This window comes from Sapajus apella, unplaced genomic scaffold, assembly GCF_009761245.1.
Source record: "Sapajus apella isolate SASKATOON/1434 unplaced genomic scaffold, GSC_monkey_1.0 scaffold4, whole genome shotgun sequence".
Taxonomy (NCBI): Eukaryota; Metazoa; Chordata; class Mammalia; order Primates; family Cebidae; genus Sapajus; species Sapajus apella.
This window is the reverse complement of record NW_022436944.1, coordinates 40,459,037-40,476,124: the sequence shown is the minus strand read 5'-3', so window position 1 is coordinate 40,476,124 and position 17,088 is coordinate 40,459,037. Positions and strand designations below refer to the sequence as shown.

The 17,088-nt window shown below is 46.0% G+C and overlaps 1 protein-coding gene across 2 annotated transcripts in view; it reads right to left on the bottom strand.

The window, feature by feature from the left end:
* KAT2B (lysine acetyltransferase 2B) overlaps positions 1-5,100 on the bottom strand; it is a 111,611-nt gene extending 106,511 nt beyond the window's left edge. Inside the window, exon 1 of one of the 2 annotated variants that reach the window (XM_032267531.1) lies at positions 4,338-5,100. In XM_032267531.1, coding sequence (XP_032123422.1) covers positions 4,338-4,640 — 303 coding nt within the window. In that variant the 5' untranslated portion in view covers positions 4,641-5,100. The remainder of the gene's footprint in view (positions 1-4,337) is intronic. The other variant, XM_032267539.1, reaches the window with a different exon arrangement.
* Positions 5,101-17,088: the final 11,988 nt, after the last annotated feature.

The window sequence follows — 17,088 nt, the reverse complement described above, 5'->3', positions numbered from 1 at the left end:
TGACATTTTTTTTTTTTTTTTTTTTGAGACAGACACTTGCTCTATCGTCCAAGCTGGAGTTCAGTGGCAAATCACGGCTCACTGCAACCTCTACCGCCACGTCTGGTTAATTTTTTATTTTTTGTGGAGACGAAGTCTCACTATATTGCCCAGGCTGGACTCAAGTGATCTTCCCACCTCAGCCTCCCAAAGTGCTGGGATTACAGGTATGAGCCACTGCTCCTGGCCTAGATCTACATTTTTAATGATCACTCTGGCTGTGTCACACATGAGCAAAATGACTCTGAAGCAACCTTTACCAGGACACAGTTCAAAGATCTGGATCCTGCAAAACAAGTTTGTTTGTTGCTTTTTTCTTTTTTTTTTTTTTTTTTTTTCTTTTTCTTTTCTCTGGGGTGTGGCACGTAACCCTGGCTGTGAGTTCGCTCCCTTATTTTTTGGGTTTGTGAAGTTTAAAGGCCAGATTTGTATCCAGCCTGGGACCTGTTTTTCTTTCAAAAGCCCCCAGTAACCTACCTTATCTCTTTCCAGATCCCTACTCATTCTCTAATCTCTGCAATCTAACTTGCCAAGGGGCCTGTGGCAAAGGTAGAGCAATCCCTCCTTTTGGGCTTGCTCATATTAAGGGCAGAAACAAGCTGAAAGAAAACCACAGATTTTGCTGTCTCCCACTCCCTCGTACCCAATCAAGCCCAGTTAAAATTTTTTTCAAAAAAAGCAAATCTGAGATAGTGTCACTCCCCAGGTTAAGATTCCTGCACTCCTCAGTGCCCTCTTGGCCACACACCCCTCATTCCCAACCTGGTGACTCTAGGCAACAAAGGTCTAGCTCAGGTTGGCCCACCTCCAAGCTTCCAGCCCTGCTTTCAGTTTCTCCACTACAAGAAGCTTCACCCCACCCCACTCTGCCCTGCCAAGAGTTCTCAGCAGCCACTGACACTTCCTCCAGAGAGCCAATCCCACCCTACCAGTGCCCCAGCCTACGAACTGTCCTGCTCTGGGCCCGAAACTACTCCAAGAAAGCAGTTTTTATGAACTTCTCTGTAATTTTTCTTCTGCCCTCCTCTCTAGGCCCCCAACACGTGCATACACACACGCACTTGCGCACACACACACACAGTAACTCCTAAAGGACAAATTCTGTGTGTCATAGGCCCAGCACCTAGCACAATGCCTGGCACCCAGTTGGTAACTGTCTAAATATTTACTGAATGAATGGACACACTAAAATGAACACTTGGCTGGGCACAGTGGCTCATGCCTGTAATCCCAGCACTTTGGGAGGCAAAGGTGGGTAGATCACCTGAGGTTGGGAGTTCGAGACCAGTGTGACCAACATGGAGAAACCCCATCACTACTAAAAATACAAAATTAGCCAGGCATGGTGGTGCCTGCCTATAATCCCAGCTACTCGGGAGGCTGAGGCAGGAGAATCTCTTGAACCCACGTGACAGAGGTTGCGGTGAGCCGAGATCACGCCATTGCATTCCAACCTGGGCAACAAGAGCAAAATTCCATCTAAAAAAAAAGGAACACTTTCAGCCAGGCACGGTGGCTCATGCCTATAACCCCAGCGCTTTTGGAAGCCAAGGCGGGTTGATGGCTTGGGCCCAGGAATTTGAGAACAGCCTGGGCAAGAAGGTGAAACCCTATCTCTACAAAGAATACAAATATATAAGAAAAACAAACAAAGAAAAAAATTTTAAAAAAAAAAAGAGAGAATACAAATCTATACATACAGCTACACAGGAGGCTGATGCAGGAGGATCACCTGAGCCCAGGGAGGTTGAGTCTGCAGTAAGGCACAGTCATGCCGCTGCACTCCAGCCTGGGCTGCAGAGTGAGACCCTGTCTCAAAAGAAAAAGAATTTTTAAAAAAATAAAAGAAATTTTCTCTTGCTATAAGTTGGGTCATAAAAGTGACCAGAAAACACTCAAATCCCAAACTTTGGAAGTGGTGCTACATCTCACCCATGGAAATTTGAAAAGATCAAAGGTATCAATGCAGGGCACATACGTTCATGGTTTTAGATAAAACCAAAACTTCAGGAAAGTTTTCAGATATTAAAGGTACAGCAGGCAGCAGGAAGTCTTTAACAGGTGCCAGTGAGGAGAACCCAATAAATAAAATTAAAAATAAAGCCAGGACAGGCTGGGTGCAGTGGCTGACATCTGTAATCCCAGCACTTTGGGAGGCCGAGGTGGGCAGGTCACCTGAGGTCAGGAGTTTGAGACCACACTGACCAACATGGAGAAACCCCATCTCTACTAAAAATACAAAAAATTAGCCAGGCATGGTGGCGCATGTCTGTAATCCCAAGCCGCTTGAGAGGCTGAGGCAGGAGAATCGCTTGAACCTGGGAGGCAGAGGTTGCGATGAGCCAAGTTCACGCCACTGAACTCCAACCTGGGCAACAAGAGTGAATCTCCATCTCAAAAATAATTAAAACCAGTACAGAAACACTGAGTTGACACAGTTCCTACACGGGCCCACTTTGGCTGCAAAACACCAAGGCCACCAAGTAATTAATCTTCTTCTGTTTTTTCATAGATTTTGGGGAAGAGGTGGTGTTTAGTTACATAAGTTCTTTAGAGGTGATCTGTGAGATTTGGGTGTACCTATCACCCAAGCAGTATGTCCTATACCCATGTCCTTGTTCTCAATTCTATACATAGCTCTCCCTTCTGCCTACTGCAGTCAGCGTCCTGTTCTCATTGGTCTAATGCCCTTCATCATCAACTCCTGGGCTTGTGCCTTTCTTAGAAGCACACTCCCGACTTCATCTTTTTTGCATTCCTTCTTCAGAAATAACCACATGGCATTATTATTTGTTTCTGTCTTTTCGACTAAATTCAAAGAGCCAAATAATATACTGCCCAGTTCTGAATTGGAATGTGGTCTGTGGACTAGCATAGCGTGACTTGGGAGTTTGTCAGAAATGCAGACCCTCAGCTTCCACCTCAGACCAGCTGGTTCAGAATCAGCATTTTAACCAGTTTCCCCAGGAGATTCCTATGCACATTAAAGTTTGAGGAGCAGTGGGCTAGATCGTACATTCACTCAACAAATATTTATTGAACCAGTATAGGACACAGAGGTGCTCAATATAAACATGAGGATATGGTGTGGAAAAAGAGCAAACACAGACATTCCATTGCGACTGAGAAGCTCCTGTAAGTACTAAAAAGAATCTAACCGAGATGTTCTAGTAGGATAAATTATAGTTATGTCACAATTCAGAAGTGACCCCTGCAGCTTGGTTGTGGGAATCAGGAATCTGGAACCTGGCAACCTGACCCTGCTTGCAGCAGGCAGGAAGAACACATGGGAGGTGTGTGAGTGTGTGTGAGTGTGTCTCTTCCCTGCCTCAGCCACAGGCCGCAGGAGCTGACAAGGCCAAGTCCCCGCCCCCCTCAGCTGTCACCCTGTCAAAACAAAGCCGCTGCTGACAGCGCAGGGCCAGCCTGCCCCGCGGCCTCGGGCATTCCTCCCACCTCTGGAGCACGGCCTCCACATCTGGATCTGCAGCTGGGGGTGACGGGGTGCCTAAACTGGCATGGAGAGTGGATAGCAAGAAATAGGTGTCTTCACACTGGGCAGTAGTGCCCGCCGTGCTGGGCTGTCACCTTGCCAAATCCTGTTTACACCTCGAGCAGCTGGGACAGCGTTTTAACTAAACAAGTAATAATACAATAATGACACGGCTGTCGCTGCGCGCGGCAGTGCCTCCGCTCCCAGCCGAGGGCGCCAGGCTCCACGAGACCCTCGCCTCGGGCTCTGCCCACCTTCCCGCCCCGCGCTTTCCTCCCCTTCGCTTTCCCAAAGCGCCAAGAGTCCGGGAGTCTTCTCCACTCCCACTCCTTGCACCCAGTTCCTCCCAATGGGACAAGGGAAGAGATTGACCGCAGAAGGGACCACTCAGTCCGCCAAAAGATTTTTCTTTGCCCCGGGGTCGCCCGCCACATGGAGAGCACCGTTCCACTCCCGGCAAAGTGACTCCAGCGAGCTCCTACACAGCAACAAAACCCCAGGGTAGCCCGGGAGCTCGCAAGCCGAAGCTACTCTTTTCAAGCTGAAGGAACGAAGGGCTCTCGGTCTTAGTGATCCCCCTTCTTCAAACCCAGCAGGACTCTCATCCAAGAAGAAGCTAATTGGGCGCGGGCGACAAGAGCACTTCCGCGGTGCAGCGGCCCCAGGCGGGAGGCGAGAGGCGAGAGGCGGGAGGCGGGAGGCGGGAGGCGGGAGGCGGGAGGCGGGGGTGAAGGCGGGAGGGGGAGGGGGTCCCGCGGGCTGGGCCCCTAGCACCACCCGCGGTCCGAGAGCAGCCCGCGCGTACCTTGCAGGCGGAGTACACTCCGAGTTTCTCCAGTTTCTTGGCCCGTGGAGCGGAGCGTAGTTGCGCCTTCTTCACGGCGATTCGGGCCGAGCCACCGCCTCCCGGTCCTTCGGCCGTGCCCGCTGCAGCCACTGCCGTAGCCGGACCGCAGGCGCCCGAGCCCCCGGCGGCAGCAGCGCAGGGGGAGCCCTGCGGGGGCGCGGGCGGGAGCGCCGCAGGCTGCGGGGGCAGCGCCCCGGGCCCGGCCCCTGCCCCGGCTCCTGCCCCGCAGCCGCCCGGCCCGGCCCCGCCAGCCTCGGACATGCCGCCCCGGAGCACGGCAGGAGGCGCCGAGTGTCAGGCGCCGCCGCCGCCGCCAGGGTCTCCCTCTCGGGCTCTGGTCGTCGGGAGAGCGAGACCCTCCCCCCACGCCCTCCCGCCCCCTTCGCCCACCCCCCTCCCCGCCCCCGCCCTCCCCCGCGCGCGCCGCTTGCCCGGCCCGCTCCGGCCGGGGCCCGCGCGCTGATGGTGGCGGCGGCGGCGGCGACGGCAGCGGCGGCAGCTGCTCCCCCAGGAGGGAGGGGACTAGCGGCTCCGCTGCCGCCGCCGCCGCCACAGCACACGCCCTCCCTCGGTTCTCCTGCCCGGGACTCTGCTCCGCGCCCTGGCCGCGGACATGTTCCTCGGGGCTGCGGACTGGGTGTGCGTGCGGGCGGCCGCCAGCCTCCTAGGGTGCCGGAGCCGGGAGGCCCCCCACGGCCTCTGTTCCGCTGCCCGCGGGGTTTGCACCCCCCACCCCAGTGCCTCGACACCTACGGCTCGCCCGCCAGGGGGCGAGGCCAATCCCTGGGTGTGGGTGAGGGTGGGGACCAGGGTGGGGGTAGGGGCCTGGAGCCCAGGCACCTGCTGGCCGCCTCCCCCCTCCGCAGCCCCCCACCCGACCCCGCACGCCCGCGCCAGTGGGAGGGGGCAGCTTCTCAGTCATTTGTCCTTCCACTCTCTTCCACCCTGTCTCTGAGCGGAGAGACAACTTCCTCCACCCTAGCGGGAGCCAGAGGAAAAAAAAAAAATACATTTTTGAAAAGTACCCGTCCATGCTAATCCTTTTCTTTGTTGCTAATACATCAAAATAAAGGCGTGATGTTCTCCCTTTCTCTTTTTAAACACTTTCTGTCAAACTATGTTTTAACATAATTAACGCTTTCTTCCCATAGCAATTTCTGGGCCAAATCTGCCAGAGGAGGGGGAAAAACTTAATATTCTCTGTAATTTTTGTTTGAAAGTGCTGGTTGCTCAAAGAACGATTGCCTAAAATCATTGTCAAAATAAAAACTATGTGCAGTGGAAAAAGTTTAAAAAGTTTGTTAACAGGATTCGTCTCTGGGTGGTGGTTCTGTAACGTTTCGTAGTTTTCAAAATTGTACCACCAGCGTGCATATTAACCAGGAAAAAAAAATAAGCATCATTCAAAAGAATAAATACTGATTTTGGCCTCAAACTTTCAAAAGAAAAAAAAAAACGAAACCTCAGCTCAGTGTTTTCAACTCTTGTTGAAAACTGTTGTTTTCACTGTTGATGACTGGAGCATAGATGTCAGTGCCGCGTTTGAAAGTGGTGTACCGTTGGTCGCCTTCCTAAAGCAGGTTTTAAAAGCCCAGAGCTGTTTCCCAGGACCTTTCAGAAGTGCCCTACTTTTTGTTATATGTAATGTGGGTCATAATGTGCTTATTATCAGACTCTATGCATGCTGTATAGCTCCCCAGCCTTAAGGGTTGTGTTTTTCCTTCAAAACATTCCCCCTCTCCTTTTTCCGGATTCTCTATGTTCTTTTGACTTGTAGTGCAGGACAATATATAAACGTGGGAAGGTGGGGGAGTTTGTCGATCTAAACAGTGATACCAGTGTAGCCAGGGCAAAAGGCAATTTTCTCTCCCAACTTGAGCCCAGTCTGAGGGGATGAAATGGCAGATTTTTATCAGGTTCCACGAGGACAATTAACTTCAGTGCTTCCTTTCTTAGCTTGATGAGCTTCACTTTACCAGTGTTAATCTCTCCTGGCTCTGCTGAGATGTTTCGCAGATTTTTGCCATTCTCCTCAAAGCAGGGTGAGAGTCTTAAAGCCTGTGCTTCTCTGATCAAACTCTAAGATGGATTTAATAGATACTAATAAGAGCTTGGGTTCCACTTTGTAGGCATTTGTCAAACTGATGGAATGGTCCACGTAAGATTTGTACATTTCACTGGATGTAACTGTTGCCTCAAAATTTAAAAAAAAAAAAAAAAAATCACAAGCCTTGAACTCTAATTAATGGTGCTCTTTGTACTTTGAGATGTATCAAAAATAAGATGTATGGATGCCTCCATGCATGGGTAAAGGTTGGATGAACAGAGATGTGGTAAAGCAAATAGGGGGCCATATAATAGTAGAATCTAGGTAATGGGCACATTGCACAGTTCTTTCAACTTTTCTGTATCTTTGAAAATTTTCACAGTAGCACAAAGGGAGGGAACCCAGATTTAACTTTTTTTTTTTTTGAGACGGAGTTTCACTCTTGTTATCCAGGCTGGAGTGCAATGGTGCGATCTCCGCTCACCACAACGTCCGCCTCCTAGGTTCAAGCAATTCTCCTGTCTTAGCCTCCCGAGTAGCTGGGGACTACAGGCACGTGCCACCATGCCCAGCTAATTTTTGTATTTTTAGTAGAGACGGGGTTTCACCATGTTGACCAGAATGGTCTCGATCTCTTAACCTCGTGATCCACCCGCCTCGGCCTCCCAAAGTGCTGGGATTATACGCGTGAGCCACCGAGCCCGGCCCAGATTTAACATTAAGTCACCTATCACCTCCTCCTCCCAAGCGACCCTCAGAATTTAGGAGGCAGACAATTTCTAGTATGTTTTGAAGAAGTAGCCAATCTCTCAATCCACTCTGAAAAACATCACTGTCTGAGTGGCGAATGGCTTGTGCCATTAACTGAACATTACTTTTCATTATTTCCCTGCTCAGAGTACCCAGATGACATACTGCCTTAGGCTGAAGGCCCGCAGTTTCAAAACCTATTCAAAGTGTGTTATGAGCACCAGACAAGGAAATTTCAAGGGCAAAGGATTCAGGAGGCTTGTTGCTTTTCCATAATTAGGTTGTCGTAAGCATTCAGTATGATCTTTCTGTGCACACTGTACTTTTAATAAATGACTACCAAGAAAATAAAAGCCAATGTTTTCATTTACAAAGCATTTACCACTTACTGAGGTAAAGAAGCTACATTTAAGGCCGGGCGCGGTGGCTCAAGCCTGTAATCCCAGCACTTTGGGAGGCCCAGGCAGGTGGATCACGAGGTCAAGAGATCGAGACCATCCTGGTCAACATGGTGAAACCCCATCTCTACTAAAAATACAAAAAATTAGCTGGGCATGGTGGCACATGCCTGTAATCCCAGCTACTCAGGAGGTTGAGGCAGGAGAATTGCCTGAACCCAAGAGGCAGAGGTTGCAGTGAGCCGAGATCACGCCATTGCACTCCAGCCTGGGTAACAAGAGTGAAACTCCATCTCAAAAAAATAAATAAATAAATAAGAAGCTACATTTAGAAAATAAAAGCTTGGGTGAGTCAGGGTGGCTCATGCCTGTAATCTGAAGCACTTTGAGAGGCCAAGGCGGGTGGATCATGAGATCAGGAGATCAAGACCATCCTGGCTAACACGGTGAAACTCCATCTCTAGTAAAAATACAAAAAATTAGCTGGGCATTGTGGTGGGTGCCTGTAATCCCAGCTACTAAGGAGGCTGAGGCAGGAGAATCGCTTGAACCCGGGAAGTGGAGGTTGCAGTGATCCAAGATTGTGCCACTGGGTGACAGAGCAAGACTCCGTCTCAAAAAAAAAAAAAAGGAAAAGGAAAAGAAAAGCGTGGAGATGGGCATGGTAGAGGAATCCGGCTGACCACTGACCACTGGAGGTTACTTCTAGTATATTTACAGTATAGAATATTTTATAGCTGTTTATACAGAATGACCTTATAAAAATATAATGGGCCAGCCTCCTGAGTAGCTGGAATTAGAGGTGCCCACCACCATGTCCTGCTAATTTTTTTTGTATTTTTAGTAGGGACGGGGGTTTCACCATCTTGGTCAGGCTGGTCTTGAACTCCTGACCTCGTGATCTACTCACCTCAGACTCCCAATGTGCTGGGATTACAGGCATGAGCCACTGTGCCCGGCCCTATTAGTTCTATTTTTTTCGACCTTATTTTTTTAAACAGACCCTGTCACGCAGGATGGAGTGCAGTGTAGTGGTGCAATCTTCACCTCCTGCAACCTCCACTTCCTGGGTTCAAGTGATTCTTCTGCCTCAGCCTCCTGAGTAGCTGGGACTGCAGGTATGTGCCACCCTGTCCAGCTAATTTTTGTATTTTTAGTGGAGACGAGGTTTCACCATATTGGCCAGGCTCGGTCTCAAACTCCTGACCTTGTGATCCACCCACCTCAGCCTCCCAAAGTGCTGGGATTCCAGGCATGCCCAGCCTCAACTTTTTTTCTTCTTGAGGCAGGGTCTAGCTCTGTCACCAAAGATGGTGTGCTGTGTCATGATCAAAGCACACTGCAGCCTCAACTTCCTGGGCTCAAGCAATCCTCCTGCCTCAGCCTCCCAAGTAGCTGGGACTACAGGCTTGCGCCACCACACTCGGCTACTTTTGTTTTTCAAATTTTGTTTTGTTTTGTTTGCTTTTTATTTGTTTTTCAATTTTTATTAGAGATAAGGTCTCAATATGTCGCCCAGGCTGGTCTCTCCTGGCCTCAGCAAACTTCCTGCCTGGGCCTCCAAAAATATTGGGATTACAGGCATGAGCCACCACACTACCCAACTTTATTTATTTTTATTGTTAGTTATTCTTAATAACCATCTTCTATTATTATTATTATTATTATTTTTTTTTTTTGTTTTTTTTTTTTTTTCTTGTTGGGGGGGGTGTTTCGCTCTTGTTACCCAGGCTGGAGTGTAATGGCGCGATCTCGGCTCACCGCAACCTCCGCCTCCTGGGTTCAGGCAATTCTCCTGCCTCAGCCTCCTGAGTAGCTGGGATTACAGGCACGCGCCACCATGCCCAGCTAATTTTTTTGTATTTTTAGTAGAGACGGGGTTTCACCGTGTTGACCAGGATGGTCTCGATCTCTTGACCTCGTGATCCACCCGTCTCGGCCTCCCAAAGTGCTGGGATTACAGGCTTGAGCCACCGCGCCCGGCAACCATCTTCTATTATTAATATGAATAGACCTAAGTATATTTGTCTAAGCATTGCCCTTGTAAAGACAGAGAGGTTTTTTTCCCATTGCTTTCTGTTTTAAATATTAACACGTTTGTTTCATCAGTTTACTTACCATTTACAGTGACAGTCCAATGTAAGTAAAAGAATGAAGAAATGAAGTCGGCTTTCTTCTGAATTCAGGCTAAATGACTTTTTATTTTCCAAAGCAGCACATGAGAATTTATTGTTTCAAGCATCTTGAAAATAAGGAAATCAAATTTCCAAAGAACCAGACTGGTATGACCTAGATTTTCTGGAATGATATGAACATCATAAACTGTATTTCTGTTAGTGCCAGATAATTGTTTAAAATAAATCTGAAGGATTCTAATTCCCTGTATGTATAAAAACATTCATACATGTAATTTCACAAATTAGGATAAAACCTTTCTCAGAACAGGTTTTCTAGTTTAGGGTCCCCTTATAAGGGAAGCCTTTACTGTGAAAGGCTTCAGTGCTTTAATCCTAATTCCTGATTGGCTGAGCACACTGCTACTGAAGTCTAAAATCAAAGCACAGAGCAGTGTGTTCCAATTTATAAAATAGGTGCTATACAAAGGAAGAAAAAAAAAAGAAAAAAATAATAATAAAAAAAAAAAAGAAAAAAAAAATAGGTGCTATACATAAGCAAATTCTCTGGGTAAGAAAAACAAAGAAAAATGAGAACTGTTCAGTATAGTAACACGATATCCCTTCAAAACCACAACAATTTTATATTGTTATAAAATATTTTGAACATATTGAAAAATAAAGTGATATATATGCATAGTCATCAGCCAGATTTTTAAGTTACATTTTCCATAAACATATATAATAAATATGTAGTTAAAGACTGCTCTTTTATATCTCTCTGTTTCCCTTTTTTTTTTTTTTTTTTTGAGATGGAGTCTCACACTATCCTTTTTTTTTTTTTTTTTTTGAGACAGAGTTTCACTCTTGTTGCCCAGACTGGAGTGCAATCTTGACTCACTACAACCTCCACCTCCCAGGTTGAAGCAATTTTCTGCCTCAGTCTCCCGAGTAGCTGGGATTACAGACACCTGCTATTACACCTGGCTAATTTTGCATTTTTAGTAGAGACAGGATTGCACCACCTTGGCCACCTTGGCCAGGCTGGTCTTGAACTCCTGACCTTGTGATCCACCTGCCTTGGCCTCCCAAAGTGCTGGGATTACAAGCTTGAGCCACCGAGCCTGGCCCATAGCTCACTTTCTCTCATTTCCCCGTTCCCTGCCCACCCCATAAGTAAATATGTATGGAAGTGTATCTTTGGTCATGTTTTTTGATGTTTGCAAAATAAACCCGTGGAGAAGGGTCAAGTGAACTTTCACAGTAAAAGACTAGATGAAGATATTTAAGGTTTTGTGGGTCATAGTCTCTCATAACTACTCAATTCTGCCAAGGTATCATGTTCTAGGAAAGGACATGTGTTTATCCTACATAGTTAAAAATCAAGCAAAGTATTAGTATATAAGTATTCACCAAACACTCCCATCTTTCTTGTTATTATCTATAATGTTTTATCTACATTTTTATGACACAAACCGGCTTCTGATTTTACTGCAGTGTATAAGTTTGCTTGGGCTTCCATAAGAAAGTCCCACAGATTGGGTGGCTTAAACACAGAAACTTATTTATTCAGAATTCTGGAGGCTAAAAACCCAAGATCAAGGTGACAGCAAGATTGCTTTCTCCTGAGGCCTCTCTGCTTGGTTTGTGGATGGTGCTTTTTCTCCAGTGTTTTCACATGATCTTCTCTCTGGGTGTTTCTGTGTTCTCATCTTCTCTTCTTTTAGGGATGCTAGCCCATATGGGATTAGAGCCCACCCTAATGACCTCATTTAACCTTAACTACCTCTTGAAAGACAATCTCTAAATACAAGTCACATTCTGAAGTACTAGGGATTAGAACTTCAATATATGAATTTTGGAGGGACCACAGTTCAGCCCATAACATGCAATCAAGAGATCACTAACATTTCCAATATATTTTAATGATTCCCATGCTCAATGTACTCCTTTACTCTAAATTGGCTTTTTTTCTTGCTAAACACATGCTTCAGTAGTTCTTTCAGAAAGGATCTAAGCTACTACTTAGCTGGTCTACTCAGGGAAGGCCTTAATCTGTAAAAGGTGAAACATCTGCCAATGAATGTGTGTTATATTTGGCTATTTTGAGTTTAATATTGTTATTAGCTTGTAAAGAAAAATGATGTCTTCTACACCAAATGGCATTTGATGTCAATTTTTTTAAATGAGCATTTATGCGTTTTTTTCACAGTGAAAGAAAAAAAGGTGTATGTATCTTCAGCTGCTCTTGTCTTTCTGTTCTAAAATATTTATTCTGCTTTTTCAGCAATTTTTTTCTTTTTTTCTTTTTTATTTTGTTTTGTCTTGTTTTTTACTTAAAAAAAAAAAAAGATGGGGTTTCACCATGATGGCCAGGCTGGTCTTGAACTCCTGACCTCAGGTGATCCACCCACCTCGGCTTCACAAAGTGCTAGGATTACAGGCGTGAGCCACTGCGCCCGGCATTTCAGCAATTTTTTAAAAGATAATATGAGCCTGGGCAATATAACAAGATCCAGTCTCTAAAAAAAATTAAAAAACTACCTGAAAATGGGGATGCATACCTGTAGTCCCTGCTACTTGGGAGGTTAGGCAGAAAGAGGGCTTAAACCCAAAAGTTCCAGGTTGCAGTGAGCTATAAGGGCACCACTGCATTCCTGTATGGGAGGACAGAGTGAAACCTTGTTTCTAAAATAAGCAAATAAATAAAATAAAAGATAATATACTTTACTTAAATACACTAATTTTAATTGTTCAGCTCAATGAATTTTTATATATGAATACACTTGGTTACTCACCAGCCAGATCAATATATAGAACATTCCCAGCACCAGAAAGACTTCCTAGCTGGACACGGTGGCCCATGCCTGTAATCCAGCACTTTGGGAAGCCAAGGCTGGCAGATCACTTGAGGTCAGGAGTTTGAGACCAGCTGGGTCAACATGGCAAAACCCATCTCTACTAAAAATACAAAAAATTAACTAGGCATGGTGGCATGTGCCTGTAATCCCAGCTACTTGGGAGGCTGAGGCAGGAGAATCACATGAAACTGGGGGGCATAACAAAATACCTTAGACTAGAAAGCTTAAAATAACAAAATAAAAATATAAAGAAACTGGGAGGCAGAGGTCTCAGTGAGCCGAGATCACACCGCTACACTCTGGCCTGGGCAACAGAGCAAGACTCCCTCTCAAAAAAAAGGAAAGGAAAGATTTCCTTTTGTCCCTTTCTAATCAGTACCCTAAAGCAATTGCTATTCTGGTTTTATCATCACAGACTAGTCTTGCCTATTCATGAAATTCATATAAATATAATAACACAGCATGGACTCATGTTGTTGGGCTCCTTTTTATTTTTATTTTATTTATTTTATTTATTTTGAGACAGTTTTGCTCTTGTTGCCCAGGCTGGAGTGCGGTGGTGCAATCTTGACTCATTACAACCTCCACCTCCCAGGTTGAAGCAATTCTCCTGCCTCAGCCTCCCAAGTAGCTGGAATTATAGGCACCTGCTACCATGCCTGGCTAATTTTTTTTTTTTTCCATTTTTAGTAGAGACAGGGTTTCACCATGTTGGCCAGTCTGGTCTCAAACTCCTGACTTCAGGTGATCGACCCGCCTCAGCCTCCCAAAGTGCTGGAATTACAGGCGTGAGGCACCACACTCACCTCCTTTTTAAAGATATTATGTTTATAGAGTCTATTCTGCTGTTCCATGTAGCCACGTCACTTTTTGTTTGTTTGTTAGACTTTGTGATGATGCCTCTCTCTGCTGCCCAGGTTAGAGTGCAGTAGTGCGATCATGGCTTACTCCAGCCTTCACAACCGGGGCTCAACCAGTCCTCCCACCTCAGCCTCCTGAGTAGCTGGGGCTACCTGCAGGCACTTCTACACCTGGCTAATTTTTATGTTTTGTAGCAATAGTGTTTCACCATGTTGCCAAAACTAGTCTTGAACTTCTGGGCTCAAGTGAACTGCCTACATTGGCCTCCCAAAGTATTTACCTTACAGGCATGAGCCACCATGCCTGGCCTAACGTCACTTTTTTAAATTGCCATATAGTATTCCACTGTATGACTCTACCACAATTTACCCATTTTCTTGTTGATAGACATTTCTGGGGTTTGTTTTTTTTTTTCCTTGCATTGCTAGTTTTTCACTATTATGAATAAAGTTGTTATGACTATCTTTTTTTTTTTTTTTGAGACGGAGTTTCACTCTTATTGCCCAGGCTGGAGTGCAATGGTGCTATCTCACCTCACTGCAACCTCTGCCTGCCAGGTTTAAGCAATTCTCCTTCCTCGGCCTCCCAAGTAGCTGAAATTACAGGCGCATGCCACCGCACCTGCCTAATTTTTGTATTTTTAGTAGAGACGGGATTTGAGCATATTGACCAGTCTGGTCTCAAACTTCTGACCTCAGGTTATCCACGAGCCTCGGCCTTCCAAAGGGCTGGGATTATAGGCATGAGCCACCGTATCCGGCCCACCCTTATGACTATTCTTCAATGCCTTTTTGTAGTCATATGCACTAATTCCTCCATGGCATATACCTGGGGTGTGGTTGCTGAATCGTAACAAAAATGTACTACAGCTTTAATAGATACTTCCAGGGTTGCTAAGTGATCATACAAGTTTAAACTCCTGTCTCCAGTGTATAAAAATGACAGTGCTGGCCAGGCATGGTGGCCCACACCTGTAATCCCAGCACTTTGGGAGGCCAAGGCAGATGGATCACTTGAGGCCAGGAGTTTGTTACCAGCCTGCCAACATGGCGAAACCCTGTCTCTACTAAAAATACAAAAATTAGCCTCTCCCCCGCCCATTGTTCTTAGGAAAAAAAAAAAAATTAGCCAGGCATGGTGGCATGCACCTGTAATCCCAGCTACTCAGGTGGTCACTTGAGCCCAGGAGGTAGAGGCTGCAATGAACCAAGATTGTGCCACTGCGCTCCAGCCTGGGTGACTGAAGGAGACTCCATCTCAAAAACAAAAAGAAAATGGCCGGGCGTGGTAGCTCACACCTGTAATCCCAGCACTTTGGGAGGCTGAGGTGGGCAGATTCACAAGGTCAGGGGTTCGAGACCAGCCTGGCCAACATCCGTCTCTACTAAAAATAGACAGATTAGCCAGTCGCGGTGGTGGGCACCTGTAATCCCAGCTACTTGGGAGGCTAAGGCAGGACAATTGCCTGAACCTAGGAGGCAGAAGTTGCAGTTAGCTGAGATCATACCACCGCACTTCAGCCTGGGTAACAGAGCAAGACTCCATCTCAGGAAAAAAAAAAAAAAAAAAGAGAGAGAGAGAGAATGGAAGAAAGAAAGACTGAGCAAATCCTCAAATCAAATTTTGGCATTACCAATCTCTTTAGTTTTTGCCATTTTGGTGATATCTATTTGTGGATGATACATTATAATGTTGAATGTTTATTAAAACTAATTTGCCTATTGACATTTTGGATATCTCTTTTGTGAACTAAATGACAGTTCAGATCTTATGCCCAATTTAAAATGGGGTTGTCTGGCTCACGCCTATAATCCCAGCACTTTGGGAGGCCGAGGCGGGTGGATCACGAGGTCAAGAGATCGAGACCATCCTGGTCAACATGGTGAAACCCCGTCTCTACTAAAAAATACAAAAAATTGGCTTGGCATGGTGGTGTGTGCCTGTAATCCCAGCTACTCAGGAGGCTGAGGCAGGAGAATTGCCTGAACCCAGGAGGCGGAGGTTGCGGTGAGCCGAGATGGCGCCATTGCACTCCAGCCTGGGTAACAAGAGCGAAACTCCGTCTCAAAAAAAAAATAAATAAAATAAATAAAAAATAAAATAAAATGGGGTTGTCTGTCTTTTTGTTGTTGATTTGTGGTAGATTTCTAATGTATGTTTTAGACACGAGTCCCTTGATAGATAAATGTATTGCAAATATCCTCTCTTAACCTTTGGCTTGCCTTTTCACTCTTTTTTTTTTTTTTTCTTGTCTTTATTTATGTATGAATTGCTTTTTTGGAGCCAGAGTCTCACTATGACACCCAGGCTGGATTGGAGTGGTGTGATCATAGCTCATGCAGCCTAGAACCCCAGACTCCTGCCTTGGTCTCCCAAGTAGCTGACACTATAGGCATGAGCTACCACACCTGGCTGCCTTTTCACTCTCTAAATAGTGTCCTTTAATGAACAGAAGCCCTTACTTTTATTAAAGTCTGATTTATCAATACAACTACCATTTCATGGTAGTGCTTTTGTGTCTCGTTTAGAAACCCTGTGCTTAAGCCATAGTTGTGGAGATAATCTCCTATGTGTTATTTGAGTTTTATTGATTGCATCTTTTTTCTTAGGTCTGTTGCGTCTCATTCAATTGCTGAAGACAGTGTGAGGCAACAACAGTCACCATATGTTGTTAATTTTCTTTTTATATTTTATTTTTTTTTATCTATCAATGTTCAATATTTGGAGTAAAGGGAGTGCCTTATAACTCGACCCTGACCCTACAGAGACAGAGTCCCACTCTGTTGCCCAGACTGGAGTGCAGTGGGTGATCTTGGCTCACTGCAACCCCTGCCTCCTGGGTTCAAGTGGTTCTCCTGCCTCAACCTCCCAAGAAGCTGGGATTATAGGCATCTACCACCATGCCCGGCTAATTTTTGTACTTTTAGTAGAGACGGGGTTTCGTCATCTTGGCCAGGCTGGTCTTGAACTCCTGACCTCAGGTGATCCACCCACCTCGGCCTCCCAAAGTGCTGGGATTAAGGGTGTGAGCCATGGCATCCAGCCAGTATAGCTCAATTTTTAGTCTAAGTTAACTGTAGTGCTTTTTAAGAATACTATTGTATTCCATAGATGACTGTATGTTCTTTAACTCTTTTTTTTCTTTTGAGACAGAGTCTGCCTCAGTCACTCAGGCTGGAGTGTTGTGGCACTATTTTGGCTCACTGCAGCCTCTGCCTCCTGGGCTTAAGCAAACCTTCTGCCTCAGCCTCCCAAGTATCTGGGACTGCAGGTAACCACCACCATGCCCAGCTAATTTATATATTTTTAGTAGAGATGTGGTTTTACCATGTTGGCCAGGCTGGTCTCAAACTCCTGACCTCAAGTGATCCACCCTCCTGGCCTCCCAAAGCACTGGGATTATAGGCGTGAGCCACCTTGCCCACCCTTTTAACTCTTGTTTGTTTGTTGGAGACAGAGCCTCACTCTATTGCCCAGGCTGTAATGCAGTAGCAGGATCTCAGCTTACTGCAACCTCCATCTTCAGGGTTCAAGCGATTCTCCTGCCTCCACCCCTTGAGCAGCTGGGATTACAGACCTGTGCCACCACGCCCGGCTAATTGTTTTGTATTTTTAGTAGAGACGGGATTTCATCATGTTGGCCAAGCTCATCTGAAACTCCTGATCTCAAACGATCTG